The sequence below is a fragment of the Sorex araneus genome, chromosome 3, assembly GCF_027595985.1.
Source record: "Sorex araneus isolate mSorAra2 chromosome 3, mSorAra2.pri, whole genome shotgun sequence".
Taxonomy (NCBI): domain Eukaryota; kingdom Metazoa; phylum Chordata; class Mammalia; order Eulipotyphla; family Soricidae; genus Sorex; species Sorex araneus.
This window is the reverse complement of record NC_073304.1, coordinates 176,049,873-176,074,378: the sequence shown is the minus strand read 5'-3', so window position 1 is coordinate 176,074,378 and position 24,506 is coordinate 176,049,873. Positions and strand designations below refer to the sequence as shown.

At 43.6% G+C, this 24,506-nt stretch overlaps 1 protein-coding gene across 2 annotated transcripts in view; it reads left to right on the top strand.

Annotated features, from left to right (window-relative positions):
* ELMOD1 (ELMO domain containing 1) overlaps positions 1-23,022 on the top strand; it is a 55,848-nt gene extending 32,826 nt beyond the window's left edge. The window contains exons 3-12 of one of the 2 annotated variants that reach the window (XM_055130128.1): positions 3,570-3,715; positions 3,866-3,894; positions 5,916-6,013; positions 8,264-8,393; positions 10,451-10,584; positions 14,082-14,150; positions 14,919-14,942; positions 17,776-17,826; positions 18,673-18,806; positions 21,646-23,022. In XM_055130128.1, the coding sequence (XP_054986103.1) occupies positions 3,570-3,715; positions 3,866-3,894; positions 5,916-6,013; positions 8,264-8,393; positions 10,451-10,584; positions 14,082-14,150; positions 14,919-14,942; positions 17,776-17,826; positions 18,673-18,806; positions 21,646-21,818 (988 nt within the window). In that variant the 3' untranslated portion in view covers positions 21,819-23,022. The remainder of the gene's footprint in view (positions 1-3,569; positions 3,716-3,865; positions 3,895-5,915; positions 6,014-8,263; positions 8,394-10,450; positions 10,585-14,081; positions 14,151-14,918; positions 14,943-17,775; positions 17,827-18,672; positions 18,807-21,645) is intronic. The other variant, XM_004604793.2, reaches the window with a different exon arrangement.
* Positions 23,023-24,506: the final 1,484 nt, after the last annotated feature.

Sequence of the window (24,506 nt, the reverse complement as noted above, 5' to 3'; positions counted from 1 at the left end):
AGGCACTGTCTATCCGACAGAACCAAGTGATAGACTAGAGGTGTCCTGCCTTCTCATAGCTGGGGGTAAGGCCGAAGACCCCAGGTTTAGATCCTGGGACGACTGTGACTGTGGTTCTTATCCTAAGAGCAGGGATGAAGGGTGGGATCTCAGAAGACCGAACTGCTCTGTCTGAAGGGACATTTGAGATGCCTTCAGTCCTGTTTGCATTCAGAAACAGGAAATTTAAAGGAGGAAAGGAATCCAGAGTTCAGACAAGAACCCACACACTCTTTCCTTTCTCTTCCCTTCCCCTTTCCTTTTCTTTCTTTCTTCCTTTTCTCCTCCTTTCTGTCCTTCCTTTGTTCTCCTTCCCTAATTTAAATGTCCATCTCCTCTTTTTTCAGATCTCTTTTGTCTTGATGTATAACATGACGCTAGATGAACTGAAATGACCACAGCAACTGTAGTCGACATCTGTCACCCTATGCAGTTATAGAATTGCTTTCTCGGGATGAGAAATGTTAAGATCTGTTCTCCTAGAAGCTTTGACATATGCAGTTCTGTATGATTACTATCGCCTGCATGCTGTGCAAAGACTCATTCTTCATTTTTTCTCAGACAGAACAAGCCAAACCAATTTCATACTCTCTCAAAGTAGTTCACCCCATTTATGCCCTACTCGGGAAACTTCAGCTGTCGGGATCTAAATAGGTCTGAAAATCTAAGAAGTAAAGTCTCGCGGCATTTGGTGGTACACACTGTCCACTGGAGCATCTCACATCGAGATGTTGCTAATTTGACCCTTTCATGAGGAAACCCTTTAGTGCTTGCTTCTAATTCACTATTAAGACTTCCAAAGCCTGAGGAAACAGTTTCCATCTCTGCCCAGGCCTTTCCATATGCCAGGATTATAACCTAAATGGGGAATTTTTTTACATCTTACTAGACACTGTTTGATCTGATGATCTGGCTTATAAAAGACACAATACTTAGCAGACAAAGCTGGACTTTAAGTGAAATATTTGGGGGCATTTTATCAGCCCCTTAGAAGACTAAGGTCCGAGGTAATATTAACTTGGGCAATAAAATTGCATCATCAGTTGTCCTGGACCATAAATCATGAAAGGGCGGCACACAGTGTGTAAATGTCACTTTGTGTGGAATTGGGCATTTTTCCCTTTCATGATTCATGATCTCAGTGAAGGGATCCCAGAAGAGGGATGTGGTACAGCCCATGGAGTGGGAACTGTAAGGGATGGTGCTTCATCTCCAACCCTCCCTGAGGGTTTCTACCAGATTACCGCATCTGACCCTGTCCACACCCTTGGCAGTGCTGAAAACAGGAAACCATCAAAGTGAACAGAAAGAGCTGCTGTGAAGCCCCTTCTCTCCTTTATGCTAGACAGATGATGTTAGTGCAGGAATCCCCCAGAGAGAAGTTGCAAGGAGAAACTTGCTGTAGTTATGCTAGAATTTGGCCTGGTGGCTTGGAGCCTAAGAAGGACAGATGCAAAGATTCTCCCAAACCAATGGTCAGAACCCTTTTTTGCTAGGAAGATTTTGTACCCAATAATTATAACCTTCTGATGTGCAGACATAGAGCTAAGGCTTTATTTGAAGAGCTGCCCAGTCTGAGTTACTGAAAATTGCACACAGGTGCCGTGAGGACAGACAGCATGGAAAATTTTTATTCTTGCCTTAGTAACAGGAATAATGCCAACTGGAAATTAATATCATTACTAATTGGCTGGTGGCCAGTTAGCAAAGGTATATTATTGCTCAATCTTTATTTTTCTGGCATAGTTCTCTAATACATAAAACTTTTTTCAAAAGAACTTGATGAGGTTTTATAAAATTCCTCACTCAACTAATTAAAATGTTTCTCTAAATTTATTTTTAGATGCCCTTTCTTGGGAAGGTGATAACCTATGTTCTACGAGATTTTGAACACATTTGATGAAAGCAGTTTAATTTCAGACTTTACAACACATTAAATTCATTTTTTGCCTTTCTGCAGATTCTGACTTCACATAGAAATTTTATATGCACTGTTATAGTGACTTTTGATGATCATTTTTATACAGTGTAATAGATGTTCTTGCTTTCCTTTCTTTCCTTAAGCACATAATACAGTGCTTATTATAGGAAAAGTGAAAATGTATTAAGCCAAAGAGAAAATAAAAGTGACTCATAATTTCAATACAAAGAAATGCTACTGCTCACATATTTTTGCTATGTATTCTACTTGTCTCTTTTCTTTGTTTCATGTTGCCATTGAAAGTGGCTTCTCTTTCTTTTTTAAAAAAAAATGGTTTCTTTCTTTAAGGAAAACTAGATCATTCCACACCTATTCCTACATACTTTCTATATGACAAAAAATATTATGACATTATATCTTCTCGAACATTTTATCACCTACAGAATTTTAGTGTAGTGGGTTGGCTATTTACATTGTTCCTCAGATCCTTTTGCATTTTTGTGATATTCCCCTTGTCTTTGTACAGGTTAGGCTGCTACTGTTTAATTTTTAACACTGGCTTGTTTGAGATATTGGAACCAGAGCAATTTAAGCAAAGGAACACGATCATGGTGTTGGCTCATTTTCAGAGACAGTATCATATATCACCCAGGCTATTAGTTAACTATAATTCATCTGAATGACCCTGAGTCACCTCAGGGGAAGCTGAAGGGAAGCTGTGAACCCTCGAGAAAAAGAAACATCTTTATAAATGACCCCCATAGGAAGTAATGACTTAATTCTGTCTCTGAGGAATGAGTCATATGAAAAGAAGAAGGGTGGAATATAATTCTTTGCTCCTGTGGCTTCCGTGCCCCTATGGCAGAGGCCATACCTCAGGGCATGATTGGTCAGACCACCCTTCATTAAAGTAGAGTGAAATAGGGTGTGCTATGAAGAAAATTTTCTGTAGCAGTCACCAAGAAAACGTGTCATGGGGAGATCTTTGAAAGGTCGCTACAGAGAAGGTTGTCACCTCTGAGGAGAGCCAAGGTTCTACATTCTTCTTGAGAAGGCTTCCGGCAATCCAAGGAACAGAGCTTCGAGGAAAACACCAGGGAGGAAGAGAGGGTGGGGTTCAGAGAGAATCAAGAGTGGTCCTGCGAAAGCCCTGAGGAGGGGCCAGAAAGGAAGGATGAGCCAAGGCCCGGGCCACGCCAGAGACCATCCCAGAGGCCGGGAGGAAGTTACCCACGGGAGAGACAAATTCCAAAGCACAGGGATTCTGGTTTCACTGTGCAGACTCATTCCCAAAAGGTTTTTAGTTAGGCACAGGCAGTAAAAGACAGGGTGCCAGTGCTCCCACTGGCGGTGGCCGGAACGACAGACTCTTGGACTACGGTCTTCAGGGTGTGCCTATGTGCCGAATAAGTTGACCTCGAAAACCTCACAGGGATGGACTCGGTGGCTGCCCACCTTAAAGAGTCTGAGATCAGAAACACTGAGTCGCTTGTCAATCCGAAAGTCTGATGGTTGCTTCTCTCCTGGGCTTCTTTCCTTGCTGGTGGTGGCTGCCTTCTGCTCCCTGCCAGAATTCCATTGGAAGGGTGCTGTCTTTTACTCTCCACAGAATGCTGATCCAGGTGTGCCTGTACTTTTATTGTAAATGTTTGTGGCGCTGCCTGAAATTTGTGATGAGGAAGCTGACTGGGAGATGTGAACTTCAGCGAATCTGTTACAGTACCAAGCCAGGAGCTTCTAGAACCATGAAAATCGGTGAGTGCGAAACATAGAAATAAGCAAGAGGCAGGTGGGGAGGCTGGGTGGGTGTGAGGAAACTGTGCTGTCCTTGAGTAGAGCAATTGAAAAGCATTCGTAAGGTATAATTTGAAAATGACATTTTTGTGTGTGTGATGTTTTTCACAGAAACATCACTGAGGGATTCAAAAAGTAAGGTAAGTAAATCATTTCTTTGCTTTCCAGAAACTTTTCACATGGAGGCTTTGCTCCATTATAGAACATTAACAAATTTGAGTTGCAAAATGTACCATTGCCTATGAAAAGTAATGCAAATGGAGAAGACAACCAATAATACTTTTGACGATGGAACGGCCATTATACGGGGAATTTTAGGCAGACTTAGAAGCAGTTATTATTTTATTGTTGACCTGATCTTCTTATCTCTTGCCAAATCAAAAAATTAAATATTTCTTAAAAATAAGAAAAAAGTTGGGGCCAGAGAGATAGTACTAGTACATTGGGTAACGCACTTGCGTTGCATGGAGCTGACAGGGTTTTATCCTCACCACCTCAGATGGTCCCCTGAACCCGCCAGGAGTGATCTCTATCCACAGAGCCAGGAGTCAGCCCTGAGAGCTGCTGGGTGTGACCCCCCAAAAAAAAAACCGACAAAAAGAGCAGTATTAACTCTGGTATTTTGTCAATAGTCACATTTACCTTGCATTAGGCAAATTGGGGCATTTGCCTTGCATTAGGCCGACCCAGGTTCGATTCCTCCGCCCCTCTTGGAGAGCCCAGCAAGCTACCGAGAGTATCTCACCCGCTTGGCAGAGCCTGGCAAGCTAGCCATTGAGTATTCAATATGCCAAAAACAGTAACAACAAGTCTCACAATAGAGACATTACTGGTGCCTGCTTGAGCAAATTGATGAACAACAGGAAGACAGTGCTACAGTGCTACCCAGCAGTGCTCAGGGCTTACTCCTGGCTCTGCACGCAGAGATTACTCAGGTTAGTGCTCAGGGGACCATATGGGAAGCCAGAGATTGAACCCAGGCCAGCTACGTACAAGACAAATTCCCTCCCTGCTGTATGATTGCTCTGGCTCCATTATGCTAGTTTTTAGGGCACACAGTTAAACATGCACAGAGAAATAGTTGGTTTTCCCAAATATTTTTAATTTTGCATTAATTTCAATACCCTCAAAACTGTACCTCAACAGATTTCACTAAATCATAAACACAATGGCCAGTAAAATGGGATATATGTATGTTGAATTAAAAAAAGAGAGATGGTCAGGCTGATAGATAGTCCAAAGGACGTGTGTGCTTGCTTTGCATGTGGCAGCCCTGGTTTCAATCCATCACGGGGTCCTCAAAGCACCACTCGGTATGACCCAAAATCCAAAAGGGAAAAAAAGAAAACAGAATTTCTTTATAAGCAGCCTGACACGATGAAAATGGACTTTCTAAAACTTCATATGTTAATTGCCTTAATCAGAAAAATTGCACTGCCTCTCTTGTGAAAAATGTCAGATTTAATAGAATTTAAATAGCACTGGAGCACTGTCGTCCCGTTGTTCATCAATTTGCTCGAGCTGGCACTAGTAATGTCTCCATTGTGAGACTTGTTGTTACTATTTTTGGCATATCGAATACGCCACAGGTAGCTTGCCAGGCTCTGCCATGTGGGCGGGATCCTCTCGGTAGCTTGCTGGGCTCTCCAGGAGGGACGGAGGAATTGAACCAGGTCAGCCGCATGCAAGGCAAATGCCCTACCCAATGTGCTATAGAATTTAAATACTAAACCAAATTTTGCTTTGAGTTTAGATTAGTTCAGTAGCTGCACAAGCCTCCTATAAACAGATTCTTGCAGCCCCTCAAACAGCAGGTAGGGAGTTTGCCTTGATCGAGGCCAACCTGGGTTTGATCTCCAGCATCCCTGAGGGTCACCCGAGCACTGCCAGGAGTAATTCCTGAGTGAAGAGCCAGGGGTAACCTCTGTGCATTCTCTGGGTGTGACTCAAAGAGCCAAAAATAAAATAAAATAAAATAAAAGATTAGGCCTGTGTTGGCACATTATATGACTGACACCCAATCATGAACTCTGTAACTATGCACTAAAAGTGATTCAATTAAAAAAATAACTAAGATATTCAAATATTAAAAATAAATAAAAAGCTCGGCCTAGGCTGCCACCAAGGCTGGCAGCAGAATTGATGGAAATGTGTCTCCCAGTTGTTGCAGACCGCAGTGAGTGTTCACCCGGATGCTATCGAGAAGACTATAGAAGACATCATGGAACTGAAAAAAATCAACCCTGACATAAACCCGCAGTAAGAACCCGTGCATTCCACTGTAGACACAGAGCACGTGTGGGCCGGCTCCGTGCCTACTCCCTTCATCCTTCCCATTCTGCTGTGCACTGTCATGCATGCGCTCACTCTCCTCCCCCTGCCCCCCATAACCAAGGCTGGTGTCTTCACTTTCAGGCAGTGACACAATACAGGTGCATTTCTCAGGTGTGAGCATAGCAGCCACTTCGTAGCCCTGTTAGGGGCTATGCTCAAGCGCCTAAAATACATGGAGAATTTTTGCTGGCAGCTCTTGCTACCAGAAGGTGAAGTAGGGGTCACCCACTCGGCAGCCACGGCTCACGGGGCACCCATGCTCTACACTCACGGTCAGAGCACTCATTGTAAAAGCTCCTAAGCTGATCTGCTCCCTGAGAGTGCTCCTTCAGGCCGTGACAGGCTGGTGAACTGGGAGCCAGCCCCTACCTTCTCGTCAAGCGAACAGATGTGGGGGAGAGAGAGATGGGTTTGCATACGAAGACTTTAGAACTTGGTAATTTAGTCTACTCACACTGAAAGTATTAAGATGCCTTTGGCAGCGTGACATTTAAAAAGGAGCTTTATTGTTCCCATCAGGTACTGGAATTTCTCAGTAAAATCTGGGACAAAGGATATCATAGAATAAATTCTGCATGCAGATATATTTAGAAGTGATTTAGGTAAGTGGCAGTCAAATGCCTTTGAGACGTGCAGACATGGATGTTAAGATGTTATCCCCGAGAAAGGCTCTTAAATGCAGCCATTGAGAAAATGTCCAGTGTGTTTTGCACAGACCTACCTGGATTCTAAGTAATAGCTCAGTTCAAAACTCCATTTCCATCCTGTCTCTGTCGCACAGTATTAGCTACTCCAGCTCTTTTTTCTTCTTTATTTTTTTTCTTTTTGGGTCACTCCGGCAATGCACAGGGGTTACTCCTGGCTCATGCACTCAGGAATTAGTCCTGCTGCTGCTCGGGGGGCCATATGAGATGCTGGGAGTAGAACCCAGTTTGGCCAAGTGCAAGGAAAGCACCCTACTCACTGTGCTATCTCTCCAGCCCCACTACTCCAGCTCTTGATTGACCTCTTTTTTTTTTTTTTTTTTTTTTTTTTTTTGCTTTTTGGGTCACACTCGGCGATGCACAGGGGTTACTCTTGGCTCTGTGCTCAGGAATCACTCCTGGTGGTGTCAGGGGACCATACGGGATGTTGGGAAACGCCCTACCCGCTGTGCCATCGCTCCAGCCCCTGACCTTGTCCTTATTCAGCCATCAAAGGCTGTTTATTTTGTGCAGTGTCTTTTTAAAACTAGCTGACATATTTTATTCCTCTGGGAAGATAAGAAGGCAGATCATTTTCAATTAAATTGAATTAAAAATTAAAGACCAGTGCTTAGATGAGTTATAATCATGTTTAGAGATTAGTTTAGATTTTATAATAGCACTGTAGCACTGTCGTCCTGTTGTTCATTGATTTGCTCGAGCGGGCACCAGTAATGTCTCCATTGTAAGACTTGTTGTTACTGTTTTTGGCATATCGAATACGCCTGAGTATAGCTTGGGACACTCATAAGAAAACAAAAAAGGACAAGCAGTCTCGGTGATAACGCCTTAAACAGCTGCCTGCTTAGTTAACACGTAGGATTGAACCCCTTCTGTGGTAGGCAGAAGAGAGAGCCTTTTGCTCGTAAACTAAGGCAGTGCTTTATGAGTTCCTCAAGCCAAATTGCTCTCTGTTGGGTGGCTGGTTTAAGGGGACCAAGACTCAAAGTGTCAGCTCAGAGACTGAGCAAGTTAGTGAAACATCTCCCCGCACCCCCCACACCCTGAGTGAGAAACTGGAGAGAACCCGGAAGAAAGCACTTCTATTTGACAGTAAAGGGGGGGGGGGGAGGAAATGGGCAAGCGCCTTGAAGCATTTCTGATATACCCATGGCTAAGGTCAGCTGATCCCCAAGAACATATTCTGACTTCTCTATTCTACCTCTTGCCCTCTTGCCTTCAAGTCACCTGCATAAAGCATGCTCTTGGTTGCTAAGCCCTGTTGTTGCAACCCAGCTTAAGGAAAGCCCAGAATGGGGAGAATCTATCCAAGTTCCACAGCTGTCAGAAGTGAGCTTTTTGTGAACCGATACACCCCCTGATGTCCTCAGGGGCATGTCCTGCGAACAAGCTCCCGGGCCTGTTTCACGTGAACAAACTCAAAGGGCGTGTTGGCTTTCCCTCATGTGTTGTTTTTTTTCCTGTGCCTTAGGTTGGGCATCTCCCTTCAAGCCTGCCTTCTGCAAATTGTTGGTTACAGAAACCTTATTGCAGAAGTAGAAAAACTGCGCAGAGAACCCTACGACTCTGAAAATCCGCAGCATGAAGAAATGCTTCTGAAAGTGAGTCCTGAAGCATGGGGTGGCCGTCGCTTGGGTCAGCACCTGCTGTGTGCCAGGTAGTGCATAGCTGGGCATGATGGGGGCAGAGAGAAATGAGACACGAAGCCCTCAAACTGGCTGGGACAGTTCACTTAAATAAAAAAAGGGGGATTCTTTTTACACGTGGCCCTTCAGGAAATCCCTGATGCTGGAGCTGGAAATTCCTCGAGAAATTTCATTTGAGAAGTTGGATGTAATTCCAATTTTCTTCCATAAGCTGGAGTAGTCTCCTAGGGGATTTCTGTGCACTCTCACATTTGGTTCAGGTTTAGATTGTTTAACTGTGTTGAAAGCCAATAAGAGATACAGCATCCGTCAAAGAGTGACCTGGGATTTCCATTTATGCCTTTCGATAGACATCAAAGAAGATGAAGTTGGTTGCTGCTTCAGCAATAGCCCTCTTGGGAAATTACGCAAGATCTTAATGCTGATTATTTATTCATGTAACTTGGAGAGTATTAGAGGAGGAAGGAAAGGTTTATGTCTGGTATGTTAAAAATGCTTGGGAAGAATAACATGCAGTTATAAATACTCCTCTGGCTTTCAGAGAAAAACCTTAAAGACCTTATATGCTGCGAGGGTATGTTTGGAACGGTGACCTCAGAATAGTGATGCTCGGGTTAGAAAATTGAGATCAACCTCTAGAATCATACAACTGAAATGCTTTTATAAATTCTAAAATGAGGTGTTACTTACGATAGATTGCTTCCTTGTCCTTTCTTAGAACTCAGAAAGACAATAAAAGTAACAAAAGCTGGAAGAAAACCTTTATTTAGCCACCTTCACTTATTTGTATGGAAGAGTGTCAATAGGAGCTGTAATTTTTTTAATGTGTTCTGTGTGTTTTTGCGAGAGGGAGGGTGTGTTTTGGTGTATAGGAGTACTTAAGTTGGTGAGTCATGCATCTCTACTAATTAGTGCTTGAGTCAATATGAATCATTAAAAGTTAAAAAAAAAGACTTCATTCTTCACTCTAGTTTTCTTCTCTTTCCCTCCTCCTTGTTCTGATCTAACCTGCTGACTGGGGTTTGCTTGCCCTTTTCTGCCCTTTCCCCCTATTTTCTGATCGATGTAGTGGAATTCAATAAAATGGCCTAAGGTGGGAAATAAGAGCTGAGCGAAAGAGAAGAGAGGAGAGAGAATTAGCAGGAGGCTGACCCACGGGCCTGGAGAGTTTGGATACTGGCACTGGGTGTCTATCATCATATAATTTGTTGTTTGATTTATAAAATAGACAATTAGTGCCACCGCTTATACTTACTGTTTATGGGATAAAATATAAAGTCTGCCTGGGTGACCATCTAAACAAACTTAAAACATCACTCTGTGTTCAAGTAGCTCTGTCCACGTGAGTTATTCAAATAGACAATTCTACTAAAGCCTCCTCCTCTCTTCTCTTATTTGAATATTCTCTTATTCTCTTATTTGGGTTTCATGCCTAAAATAACATTTTATGAATCACAATTCTTTGGGTTAATATTCTTGTTAGTCTTATATTTTATATCTGCTAGCTATGTGACAATTCCCATATATATTTGTTGCTGTTGTTGAACTTTAAAATCTGTATCTAGTGGGATAAGCCATTTAAAAGTTGAACTATATCTGGGGCCAGAGGAAATATTGCATGGGAAAGGTACTTGCCTTGCACACAACTATCCTGGATTCGATCCCCAGCATCACATATGGCCCTGAGCACCATCAGAACTGAATTATAATTCATTTCCAGAGGTAAATTAACACCTTTTTAATTAAATTGATCTTTTGCCTCCTTGATTAGGTTACCTCCCTAGATACTTACATGCATCAGTTTGCACATAAACAGATATTTATATGAAATATATGTGAAATATGTGCATTGATTTTATAGCCTGCTATTTTATTATCTAGGTTTATAATTTCCAGGAGTTTTTTGATGGAGTCATTAACGTTTTGCAAAGGACGTGTGTGTGTGTGTGTGTGTGTGTGTGTGTGTCTGTCTGTCTGTCTGTCAACAGACTAATTTTTTCTCTTGTCCCCAGTTATGGACGCTTTTGAAGCCTAATACACCACTGGAATCTAGGGTTTCTAAGCAATGGTGTGAAATTGGCTTTCAAGGTGATGATCCTAAAACAGATTTTCGAGGAATGGGCCTTCTGGGACTATACAATTTGCAGTAAGTAAAATGAAGAATGGTTTGGTATTGACATAAGAGATTTCTTTTTAAAGATCCATGAAGGCTGCCAAAATAAAAGGAAAGTAACAATAGCTCTGAAAATGTTATGAACCCAAGTTACTTACTTCTCAGGAAATTTGAATATTTTTCTGGAGGCTTCTGCAAAGTGGATTTTAGAACGAATAATTCGGTTTTGCCATTGCAGTAGAAAAAGACCATATTATTGTTAGTTCTTTAATATAAAAACTTTAAGCATATACAAAAACTTAGATTGTAAAGAAACTCTCCTGTTAAACACAAAGCTCCCATAATTAACACGCTCTGGCAATCTTGTTGGGGGTAGAAGTACGCCAGAGGGAAGTCTTGCACCCTCACTTTTCCCTGCACAATCCTAAAACATCCCAGTTCTTCCCCAAACGTCTTTTCAGTGCCAGTGTGTTCTAATCCAGCCCATACAAGGTCAGCACACTGCAATCCACTGCTGTGTCCCTCATCCTTTTCAATAGAATGACCGCCCTCTTCTCCTGCTCCCTCCCCCATCATCAACTGGGACAAGATTTCAGGTCTGTTGTTCAGTAACAGCTCCTGCATCTGGATTTGTGTTGGTATTTGTACCACCCCCAAGTGTACCCCAAATGGGAAGTATCGGGAAGCCTTGACGAGGTCCTGTTGACAACCTCATAGAAGACCTCTCCTAGGTCTCTGAGAGACTGCTGGGTCCCTCTGAGCAGTGGGGTTTCTCCACCCTGCATTTTATCATTCCTTTGAGCTCAGGGAACTTAGTTAACTGTGCAGTTAACTGTGTAGAACTGTTCTCCCAGTTCTGTTTTTCTTCCACAATTGTCCGGAATTCTGTTGCTAACTACAGTTATTTGGTTTCTTTAAAATAAAGGCAGAGGGGCTGGAGTGATAGCACAGCGGGTAGGGCGTTTGCCTTACATGCAGCCAACCCGGGTTCGATTCCCAGCATCCCATATGGTCCCCTGAGCACCACCAGGGGTAATTCCTGAGTGCAGAGCCAGGAGTAACCCCTGTGCATCGCCAGGTATGACCCAAAAAGCAAAAAATAAAATAAAATAAAGGCAGAACAGATGCTCTACTAAGTAAGTTACCAGATTTTAGTGCTGGTGGGGCGTTAGTTTGCTGATCTCTTTGTTGGAGGTTATAAGACCTTCTTGGATGCATCGCTGTTTTGAATATCATTCAATTGCCTGTGATGGTATTATGATCCACGTATTGTGCTCATTTTTTATGCTTAAATTTGAATTGTTGCTGTCATTATTTTCTAAGCAAATCATTTTCTTAGCCAGCTGTCATGCCCTTTGGTGCTGTTGTATTGGTGAGGAGAGCTGTCTCTTCTTAGCATCTCACTCAGTCCCTTGTGATGGCATCTGTTTTCCTTATTCTTGTAATTCAGAAAACTTCGCAATCACTTCCACTGTCATTTTTCCATCTTTCCAATGAATGTTTCAGATACCACATTATTGTACAGTATGAACTCATAAAAGGTATGGAGAGACAGTTTGGAGGTAAGGGACTTGCCTTGCCTGTGGATAATCCTGGTTTAAATCTCAAAACCAGGTTGTCCTTCTCTCTCAGAAGAGAGCATAACACAGCTCGCCATAGCCATGCCACTGGACTCACGCTAGGCTGTTTCATTTGGAGCACGCTGGAGGGGGACGAGTGAGGCCCCTCTCCGCCCCCAGGGACCCTGCCCCGACAGCTAAAATCCTCCAGAACTCAGCCACTACCATGCTCATAGTCGCTCTCCACATGCTGGGGCCAGACCTCACCCATGAGTGAACCTATTCCTGTCCAACCTAGTCCAAGTATGACATCTCATACCTCCCACCACTCGTACTCCAAGAGTAGCACACCACATTTGATGAGTTTTAAAGTAGAAGGCAACAAATCTTAGAGGGAAATATATTTTTACATATATGTGTGTACATATATATATACATATATATATATAACTGCAACTGTCATCCCATTGCTCATCGATTTGTTCAAGCGGGCACCAGTAACATCTCTCATTGAGAGACTTATTGTTACTGTTTTTGGCATATCCAATACGCACAGGTAGCTTGCCAGGCTCTGCCGCGCGGGCTCGATACTCTCGGTAGCTTGCCGGGCTCTCCGAGAGGGGCGGAGGAATTGAACTCGGGTCGGCCATGTGAAAGGCGAACGCTCAACCACGGTGCTATCACTCCAGCCCATATATCCATATATATATATATATATATATATATATATATATATATATATATATATATATATATATATTAGCACACAAGACTCAACCTTTAACAACATATTAGTAATCTCATAGAGGGGCTTAATGGCCCCCCTGGGTGAATACAACAATCTTCACACTAAGATTGTGTGAGAATCTTAGTGAGAAACTCTCCTCTAAGGAAAGTTTTTTGGAGCATTTTCAGCAGTTTATTCATAACAAAAAATACAAGATAAATTATTTTGGTTCTGCTTTGGGGCATGGGTTGGGGTTCAGGGTGGAAACATCCAAAATATGTGGTGGTGGTGGTGGTGGTGGGAAGGTGTAATGGTAGTGGAATTGGCGTTCAAATATTAAATGCAATCAAATATTGTGAACTACTTTATAAAAATAAAATAAAATTTAAAATAAAAAATCAATCCCAAAACCATATGTGATCCCCCCCCACCCAAAATACATCCAGGAGCGAGCCCTGAGCAGAGTCCAGAGTAACAAGTGAGCACTGCTAGATGTTGCCCCAAAACAAAGACAAAAAAATTAGGTGTAATGACAAGGGTGGTGTTGCTTACAAAGAGATTGCCGTGGAGTGAGGACAACTGAGACTACTGGCCTCTATCTAGACAAAAGTAAATATCCATCTCACCCATAAGACACAGCTGAGTAGTAACACAAGACTTTGCAACTTTTCAAAGAAAGTTCTTAAGATATGTAAATAAGGAGGAAACAATCTCTTTAAAAACACAGGCTTTTAAAAAGCATAAAAAGTGACAGAAAAAATAATAAAATTTAATTTTAAAATACCTGTAAGCCCCACAAAAATACTTTTTATTTTGTCCAGATTTCAGATATATCACGACTGCTCTCAGGGAAGAATTGCCCATGTCAGGCGTCCTCCCTCCGCCCCCCCCCCCACTCACCGCCACTTGCTCCTCTCTTCCCCCTTTGGAGCCCCCATTTTATCCTGGCTTTGGCCCTTCATGAGCCACCCTCTGGCCCTCCTCTATGACCCTCTTAACAAGAATATCCTTGACACTCTGGAGACTGTCACAATTCATTCCATTTTCAGACCTGCTGGCCACATTCCTAAATAAATGTGGTTTTCACAACTCTTTTATCATCTCTGTATTGCACAATTCTGTAATGAAAAGCTGCTTGTTCTCTGGAGGATGGTAACGGGACACTTTCTGGCATATGCGTCTCAGCATCTCAGTGCCTTGCTGGGTGGCAGGCACCCATCACTGTGTTCTTTCCTCTCATACAGGTACTTTGCAGAAAGGGACACAGCAGCTGCCCAGCAAGTCCTCTCTGACTCTCTTCACCCCAAATGCAGGTAATTGTTGAGAACAGAGCACATATTAGGGCCCGGGGTGGCAACTCAGTGGACAGAGCCCAAGAGGGAGGTCCTGGCACCCTGCCCACCCCCATATGGCTCCATATGGGAGCGACCCCTGAGCACTGATGAGGGAGAATGAACTTTATCTTCAACAAGGATCTGGGTTTGATCATTGGCTCCACAGCTCCCTCCACCTGTGTCCTGGTGGCCCTGCCAGTATGGCTCCCACACAGGAATGGATGGATGGATGGATGCATGGATGGATGGATGGATGGATGGATGGATGGATGGATGGATGGATGGAGGGAGGGATGGAGGGATGATGGATGGCTGGATGGATGGCTGGCTGGCTGGATGGATGGATGGATGGGAAAAGACACTTACAGACTAGTCCTTCAGTGGGATGGGTCAGACTTCCTGTCTTTACTCAGCACTCAGGGGTAGAGGCAGCGTTCAGCTGGGATATAGGGATGTACAAAAGAGACTGATAACCTCCCTGGTATTGGGAAGGCTAAGGAGGGTATGTGCAAGAGGGAGAGAGCAGAATCTAGACGATTCTAAGCAGAATTTAGTAAAATCTAGAAGATACGATTCAGGAAGCATGAAGGAAAGTAGAGGGGAGAGGTGAAATCTGCCAATCAGGGACCAACTGAGAACGTTTGTGTTACTAAGTTGTGTTGCTGTTGTTGATGTTAATCTCCATCCTATATTATATGCATTTTCATTTGCCTTTCTTAATTTTTTTCCTTAAATGGTTACATGAAGAGATATCACTAAAGAGGAAATAAGGTATTTTTTCTTTGCGTTTGTGTTTTGTTGCTTTTATTTATTTTTGGATAATATGGGTAAGAATTTTAAGGAAATGTCAGTTCATGAAAAATCTTTCATAAAGCAGTCATTTCCAAACTTTTTAATCAAATACAGTTAATTTTTCCACTTTTGGAGTGGAAAAATCAGATTATACCAACCTGGCATAAATGTCTGCGAGCCTTTGGGAGCTGGGGCCACCTCTGACTGGAGAAGCTCTTTCCGACTTCCCCCTGAAAGCCCAACTTGCCCGCCCATGTCCTGCATCCATGCTCTGTGTGTCTGCCACTAGAGATTCCAGGTTTACTATTTCCCATCACAGTTACTGTGTAGTTCCTGGTTAGTCTGCATGTTGGCTAAATCCAAAACTTGATCCGACTGTTTTCCATTTTAGAATCAGGCTGACTTGGGGACCCTCTTCCAGTCTTACTATTACTGTGAAGAGCCTTATTCGGTTACATTTTACCAATACCACAGGTCCAAAATTTATATTTGCAATCTCTTGTAAGGTTAAAATTTTATTTTCTTTACCTTTCATTTGAAACCACTAACATCACTTTTTTCTTGTGTGATCTATTTCATGGTCAAAGCCCAGCTAACCCCCATCTCATGAAAACTGGTGGGTGCTAGGTGCCTCCGGAAGCCCTTCTAGGAGATGCCAGGCAGAGAGAACCCCAAATGTGCCTTGGGATGCCACCAGAAGCTTAAACTGTTTTTTTGATTTACCGTTCAAGGGGGATTACTTTTGTCTCTGAGCCATAGTTTTATCTCCTTATCAGCCACGGTTTTTTTGAGGGTGTGTAGATTTTTGAGGGTGTGTATGTAAGAAGAGATGTGAGTGTCTGTGGAAATAGCAGGTAGATAGTTACATTCCTTGGTCCCTCAAGCTACAGTATGCTGATTGGATACAGTACAAGGACTGATCATTTCAAAACTTGAGGATAAATGTCACTGAATATAAATCAGAATGTGAATCAGCATCCTCATTGATGTATTGATTATGACATAAGCACAGGTTCTGTAATTTTTGCCCTTAGTATTTTGGATGTTCAGTGAGACAAGGCAGCACCATTATAAAAAGCTCTTTTTCTCTGCCTTTCTGCTATATTCCACGCCCACAGTTCCCTGGACATCTGTTACTGAGCCCCAAGTAACTTGAGGGGCAAAAATGATTCAAGTTTAAAAAGAAGAATTTTGACAATTTTTCTGTTGTGTGTATGAAGGGGTGTGTTGGGTTGTGTGTGTGTGTGTGTTTCTTAAGAGAGATATTTGTTCTGTTTGTACCAGACTATCCTATATATAAATAAGCAAATGCATGGAGGTGGTTTGGCATTTTTTAAATATCTCTAAAGCAGAGAGAGATTTAATTGGGCAATATAGAGATACTATATGTTTATGAAATTTTTGTTGAGAAGAGGTATTCATAAATCAGTTTACATGAAGTTTTTTAAAATCACACCTAGTCTTTTTTTTAGTTTGAAGTCTTTTTTTTTTTAAGAGAGGCTAGCTGACTTTTTTTTTACTTTTCTTATTTTTTGGGGGGGGTCACACCTGGTGATGCACAGGGGCTGCTCCTGGCTCTGCACTCAGGAATTACTCCTGGCGGTGCTCAGGGGACCATATGGGATACTGGGATTTGAACCCGGGTCGGCCACGTGCAAGGCAAACGCCCTACCCGCTGTGCTATCACTCCAGCCCCAAGTTTGAAGTCTTTTAAGGTAAAAAATCTCTGGCTGCCTCTTTGGCTGGTCAGCTGATTGGTGAGTCGGTGGTTATACTTTTTAAAAGGTGCCATCATTCATGGGAGTGAGGGCAGTTCTTTTGCATCCTAGCTAGTCACCTGCAAGGCAGAAGATACCTAGAATTAAATACAAATTTTGCATCCTGGTTTTGTGGTCTTGTGCTCTGTGTTCTCTGCGTGTTTCTAATGTATTATTTGCAGTGTGTTTCTAAGGAATTCGCTTAGTAGGAAGCTAAAGCTAAAGATAGCCCTAGTTCTAAATTTTTTAATTTTGAATGCTAGTCACATTTTTTAGTGTCAAACACCGAATGAAGGTTACATAAGAAACAAAGAATAGAGGTAGTTGGTTTCTGCTTGAAGATTCTGGCAGCGTGGCCTGGGAATGGAGGGGACAGGCTGGAGGGTAGGGAAAGAGGATGTGCCGTGGTATTTCCAGAACGTTCCTATGAGAGAACCCTTTTCCTCAGATTGTCTTATTCAGTACCTCAAATTTAAAACAGATCGAAATGGAAATGCTCTGGTTCAGCTGATTTTGCTTGGCCAGAGGAAATGCTTGTTAGCGCTTCTGAGAGCTGTTTATAAACCCCTCTCCTTTCCGATCGCCCCCCTTCACTCCCTTTATTTCTCTAATCCAGTCTTTTTCCTTTTTTTTTTTTTTGTCATTGAGACATTTATTTGGCATCTCCTGTATGCCAGACCTACAAATAAGGCGGAGTAGGATAAATACCCTGTGATGAAATGAGATAAAATTCAGTGGGGAGTCCAAAGTGGAGGTGGGGTAGGATTTAAAAAAAAAAAAAACTTTTTGTCTGATAAAAGAATTTCATAAATGTTTGGCCTTTAGGGCTACCTCCCGCTGCCTTAGTACAAGTCAAAGGCAGTAAGTAGCCTGGCCCTATATCATTTTATTTCTAGACTCCAAATATTTTATATTTGGGTTTTTTAATTGATAACATTTCAGTTGAGTAGTCTTTGCCTTACAATCTTCTCTGCGTCTAGTTGACAGTTTTAAAATAAACATAAAGAAGCCTAAGTACCAATTAGAAATTAAATCAGATTCATTCATTTATGCAGCAAATTCAGCAAAGCAGAATGGGAGAAGAAAAGGATGGATAAAGCAATCGGGTAAGTGTGGGATTGCACAGATTACACTGAACCCGAGCACTGTGGGAAGGGCAGGGATTCCCAGGCGCTTGTCCTGACAGAAGTGTGTTATCCTGTTGGGTCTTTGAAAGGATTCAGGGTTTTTGTTCTGCGGCCACACCTGGCAATGCTCAGGGCCTGGCTCTGCACTCAGGAATTACTCCTGATGGGATGGGGGGGCACTATATGTGATGCTGGGGGTCAAAGTTGGGTCGGTTGCATGCAAGGCATGCACCCTACTTGCTCTAGGCCCTAAAGGGTTGAGTTTTTGTATGCATTTGTATGATGATTGAATACTCCTTTGACCAAAGAGGTGTAGAGAATTCTAACTATGGAAATAACTTTCAGAAATCATAGTTTAGAATTGTATTTGGTACTTTTTCCTAAGAATCTCTATCATTTTCTTATTCTATACATAATATTTCCAATCCTGCTTGTCTTTAGAAATATAGGTCTTTTTAATTTTCAAATATTATTTGATATAATTGTAATTTAATTGACTACCTTCCAAAAGGCTTTTAAAATCATTTCCATGTTTTTAACCATTATAAATAATGCTACAATGAACATTGTATATAAGCTATGTTAGTTTATAGTTTTTTTCCTCTCATACCTGGAAATAAAATTACCACTTGATCACTCTATGAACTCTCAATTCTCTTGATGCACATAACTGAATTTTTCTGATAGATTACAGAATTCTTTGTTTTGCTAGGGAAACTTGCCACAGTTTAATAGCAACAAAATCCGATTATTATTATTTGGGGGAGGGGAATGCCTGTTTCCCATATGTGCTACACAGTCAGTTTTGTGGTTTACTCTCCACAGATACTCATTTGCCATTGTGGGTATCAATATCACTGACCTGGCCTATAACCTCCTGCTCAGCGGAGCTCTGAAAACCCATTTCTACAACATCGCTCCAGAAGCCCCGACACTGCCTCACTTCCAGCAAACGTTCTGTGAGTTTCCCGCCCCCTCCCCGTTACCACAGGCCTCCTAGGCAACTGTAAGGGCCGGTGGGGGCCACACCTTCCCACGCCAGCTGTGTACAGGCCTTTGAGCTTCGTTCTTTGCTTCTGGTTTTTTTTTCCATTGTTGCTGTTATTTCTTCATTCAAAAGTCTGCCTTGCACGAGGTTGACCTGGGTTTGATTTCCAGCATCCCATATGGTCCCCTGAGCACTGCCAGGAGCAACTCCTGAGTGCAAAACCAGGAGTAACCCCTGTGTATCGCTGGGTGTTAATTTAAAGAAATTTAGAGAGATGTGAGTGGAAAGAGAAAGTGAGAGGGTGGAGAAGAGAGAGAGATGGTCAAGAGAGAACATGGGCTTTTCCAGAGGGGAAGACAGCCCATCCTGATGTTTTCAGGAACCAAGGATTTTTCTTGCCTAAAGTCCAGAGTATTAGCTGCTGCTCAGACTTAAAGCCACCACCTGTGTCTTTCCAGCTCTGATGCAGAATGTCATGGCAGTAAGGATGTACATGGCCTTCTGAAGACAGCCTACATGACCCCAAATTATGTTCACTAAGTTTTCTTTTTATTTTTGGATCACACCCAGTGGTTTCAGGGATTTCTTTTGGCTCTACACTCAGGGACCATGCCTGGTGGGCTCAGAGATGCCAGAAAATTGACCTGGGTTGGCCACATGCAAGCAAATGTCCTACTCACTGTACTATCACTCTTAGCTTTTTATTTAGTCAAAAATACTGACCAACAAGCAAAGATCTTGTTCCTAATTTTGGTTTGGGGGCCATACCCAATAGTGTTCAAAGGAGCTTCGTGGATCCGTGCTCAAGAGACAGTACAGTGCCAGAAACTGAACCCAGACCTCCCACATGCAAAGCCTGTACTTAGCCCATTGAACTCTCCTCCCCCTTAGGGATTCTTTATCTTCTGGGGAGTGGGCACACCCTGTGGTTGCTTGGGGCTTACTCCTAGCTCTGTGCCTGGGGATCACTCCTGGTGGGCTCAGGAGCATATGGGATGCTGGGGATCAAAGCCAGGTAAGCTGTGCGCAAGCACCCTACCCACTACATCTCTCTGGCCTCTAAGGATTATTCCTTGACTGATTTTTGGAAACAGCAGTTCCCCTGTGACAGGGCTAAGGGACTTGGCTTTCAAGGAAGCAAACTGTGCCCTGGATTCATTGTTCTGCCCTCAAGAAGATCCGGTTCTTTTTCCTCTGTTAAGTTATTTCAATTCCATGCATTTCAGCTGTCTGCTGAATGAGCACAGTCAAGCAACACATGAGGTGTGCAGGCAACAGTAAAAATGCTCCAGGCTCGGATGGGAAACCAAATCAGCGTTCAGAACAGGCTCTTCATCGAGGTGAAGGAAAAAAGATCCCAAGGGCTTTATCATCCAGGAGTCAAGCCAGGCCCCCAAGGCGCCCTGTTCCGGAACCTGCTCTTTTTGCTTCCTTCTAGTGTTAAGACAAAGAACAATTGGTGTAATGTTTGGCTTTTTTTATGTTCTGACATCCTGCAAGACCTGAACTTGCAGGAGTTATGCTACATAAAAATATGTAGGCTGACTTGAAAAAAAACAACAACTCAGATTTCAGTTCTAAATGAGATGGAATGAAAGAGATATGGGGAAAACAGAACACAATGAACAGGTTCTCATATCAAATGCTTCACATTTATTTCTTAAGTTTTCCTAATCCCAACCACATGTAGGGCTGGGGAGCTTCAAGAGCTGGGCTCCATCGCCTGGTGTGTGGAGGACCCTGGCTTGATCCCAGTACCACATGCCCTCTGGAACTTTGGTGAACTCAGTACTACTGTGAAGGACCCCCAAATAGAACATGCACAGATCTCATCTTTGAGACTTGAGACTTGAAAGTATTTGAGTGTGGAATTATGTTTCAGAACCAGGAAGTCTAGGGGCTGAAGCAGTAGCACAGCCAGTAGGGCATTTGCCTTGCACGCGGCCGACCCGGGTTCGATTCCCAGCATCCCGTATGGTCCCCCGAACACCGCCAGGAGTAATTCCTGAGTGCATGAGCCAGGAGTGACCCCTGTGCATCACCGGATGTGACCCAAAAAGAAAAAAAAAAAACAGAACCAGGAAGTCTCATGAACAATTTCGTGTAACTTAATGGCCAGTCTGTGTTGTTCGAGTGGATTAATAATGTTTATTGTCCCATAATAGCTTTTCGGAACACATTTGATTTGCTGAGGTAATTTTAAACTGCAGGCAAGTCAAATATCAAAAGAAAGCAGGGGCTGGAGCGATCGTACAGCGGGTAGGGCGTTTTCCTTACACGAGGCTGACCGGGGTTTGATTCCTGCATCCCATATGGTACCCTGAGCACCGCCAGGAGCCAGGAGTAATTCCTGAGTGCAAATCCAGGAGTAACCCCTATGTATCACCAGGTGCGACCCCCCGCCAAAAAAAAAAAAAAGGAAAGCAGGCCCCAATTGGAGTTGTTTCCAACAGTCAGCCCATGCTGGTAATTCAGTTACGAGGCGCAGGCTGAAGCCGCCTGTCCCCCTTTCAGAATATGCCCCAGATGTGACTCGTCTTCAAGAGAAGGCAGCATTAATTCTTCCAGCTGGAGCAGAGTCCAGAAAAATTCAAGGAGGCGTTCCAAAACTCCTGAGAAATTTTGCAGAAAACTTCACCCGCACACTTTGATGCAGGAGTCCAAGAGCGTTTGCTGTGTCGGGGTCCCTTCTCTGAGCTGCCTGGGTGCTGCCTTGGGTCTCACGTCTCTTTCTGTAGTTGGGGGCAGTGTGACAGAGAACTTTTTTTCCCTCCCGGGCCCTCATGCCTCCCATGCCTCTTCCCTTCCAGGCTATTTGATGCATGAGTTTCATAAGTTCTGGATTGAAGAGGACCCACTGGACATCATGGAATTTAACCGTGTGCGGGAGAAGTTTCGCAAGAGGATCGTGAAGCAACTGCAGAACCCCAACATGGCACTGTGCCCGCACTTTGCAGCCTCGGAAGGTTTACTCAACATGTAGTCACCTGCACTGGTTTGAACGGATCCCCAAACACTGCCTCGCTGTCGTGTTAGATCTCCGCCTAGGTCCCAGTCCTCACTGAATGCACACAGTGATCGTCTGCATGCCTTCCCCTGTGTTCCTCTCTCCGTCCTGATAGCCAGATGCCCAGACAGCCCACCCCCTGCGGCACCATGCAGTGTTACATCTTGCCTTGACCCCACCTACCCGCCCCCAGGTATGGAGAGAGTTTTCTATTTTTTTAAGATTGTTTTTCTCCCTCCTCATACTTCAGCATTTAAAAAAAAGAAAATGCAACTGTATTTCTCCTAGCTGTATTTTGTAAGTGAGAGACTTAGCTTAATCTTGTTCTGTGAAAGCATTTTAATTTGTTAATATTATCCACACGGTTCCCGCTGCTAGCTAGCTTTGCAAGCCAGGCTCCTGCTCGGACCTCATTCCAATAAAGTATAAGACTTAAAAAAAAAAAACAAAAAACTACAGACAGACACATGATAAGCCAAACCATTCCTGCAAACCTCGATGAGCTTTGGGAAAAATGCAACGAGGCTTCCAAGATGCAAATGTAGGTAGCGCAGCTTTTGTTTGACTGTACCGCAACTCAATTGTAACTTTCCCCTAGCTGCTAACAGTGCACTAGTTATCCCCAGAACAAATTCGTTTATCGCCATCCTTTCACTGGCATGGAGGCCTCATGTGTTATGATGCAGCCTCAGGAAATAAGAAAGCCTACTTCAGAGGCTGTGCCAGATCTTTGCTGTCTGCACCGGCTTACTGCTTCTACAGGCGCTGTTCTGATCCCAGTAACTTAGAAATGCTGCCTGTTTGTTTCTTAATGTCGAGGCAACACTCTTAAAACACTTTGGAAGGAAATGTGTTGCAAGGGCTCTGATGATCCACCCCAAGTTTTGAAAAGACAGCCCTTGTCTTGGTGGATGAAATAAATTGCTTGGCCAGGAGAGAAAAATCAGATCATGCCACCACTGCTAAGAAACCATTTGAAAAACCATGATTTCGTTTGGAATTATGATTGTCGTCTGTTGAATAGTATTTACCATGGCATTTCATACCCATGGTATTTTATACCTTGACTATCAATTTTAGTATTATTAGATGTTTGTGTAATCACTGGCTTATTTAACTGAATTTTGAGCACTGCCTAACTGTCAGTTATATGAATAAATTACCCGTCATTCTACAGGAACGCAGAGTGGATTTCATTTGAATATTTTGGTGCTCCACCGTTTCTGAATATGTAAATGTGTGCGTGGGTAGAATGTCAATCCCTGGCACAGAACAGAATGTAAATCACATACATCCGCACTGTCACTTAGCCTCCCCAGGCTTAAATTAGTGTGTCAGCTACAACTAGAGAGTTGTTTTAGCCGTCTCTCTCCTAAAAGGCGCTTTCAGGGAAGAATAGGATCCACCTTTGTCTTCTTCGGAGCTTCCTGCATGCCTGATTCTGGTCAGCTGCCCGTAGTTCCTGTCCGCCGTCCCCATGCACCCCCCCACCACACTTCCTTCAGTCCCTGCATGCCCTGTGCCCTCTCTGAGGATTGGGAGGGAAAGAGTGGTCTCCTCCAGACTGTGCCTTCTGAGCGAACAAGAAGACAGACACCTGTCTCTGATGCTGTCCCCATCCCTGTCCTTGCTCTTGTCCCTTGGGAGGTCCATGTCAGTGCCATGCAGCCATTGCCCGGAGGAGAGCCTTTCCCATATGCAGGATGGCCCTTGTCATCCTCAGATGAGCCCTGTGCCCGCCCTGCCACAGTGTGCCCAGGTCCTGGGTGGCCCCGGTCTCTTTGGCGTGTGGTACTTACACCAGCTCTGTTGCTTCTGCTCCCAGCCCCGGCCGTTCCTTGCTGGGGAGCCTTCTCTTGAGCGTTTCCGTTTCCACACCAGCCAACTCTGCTGTTGTTGTGTTACTTGATTTTCCCTTCACACCTCTTTGTGGAAGATGCATTTTACCTGGGCCAAGAAGTCAGGTGTGAAAGAAGGGAGAAGTCTTCAGGACTGGGAAAGAAAGATGGGTATGAGTGTGAGATGATGTGTGGGTGTGGGGGTGTGTGGGGGTGCACCCGCACGCGTGCATGCATGTGTCCCAGCATTGCTGGTACTCCTATCAAACGGGGTTGACCGACTCATATAAGAGGACGCAGCAAGCTTCTTCCGAGTTCTCCAAAACATTGACCCGCTTTGATTGAAACACATCCCAGCAGTGTAGAAAGAAAACTCTGACGCACCATTTCTAAAAATCCTCACATCGCTCTCAATTCTTGTTGTTATAGCACTGTCCTCCCATTGTTCATCGATTTGCTCAAGCAGGCACCAGTAACGTCTCCATTTTGAGACTTGTTGTTACTGTTTTTTGGCATATTGAATACTCCACGGGTAGTTTGCCAGGCTCTGCCGTGCGGGCAAGATACTCCCGGTAGCTTGCCGGGCTCTCTGAGAGGGATGGAGGAATCAAACTCGGGTCGGCCGCATGCAAGGCAAACGCCCTACCTGCTGTGCTATTGCTCCAGCCCCTTGTTGTTATAATGGAAAAAAAAAAACCTAAAACCTATCTCCTGGGGCTCAAGAGACAATGCACAGAGCTGGGGTGTAGGCTTTAAATGCTGGAGATGCAAGTCCCGCCAGCATGCAGCCCCCCCTCCTCGGGTCCCTCAGAGCAGCTCCTAAGCA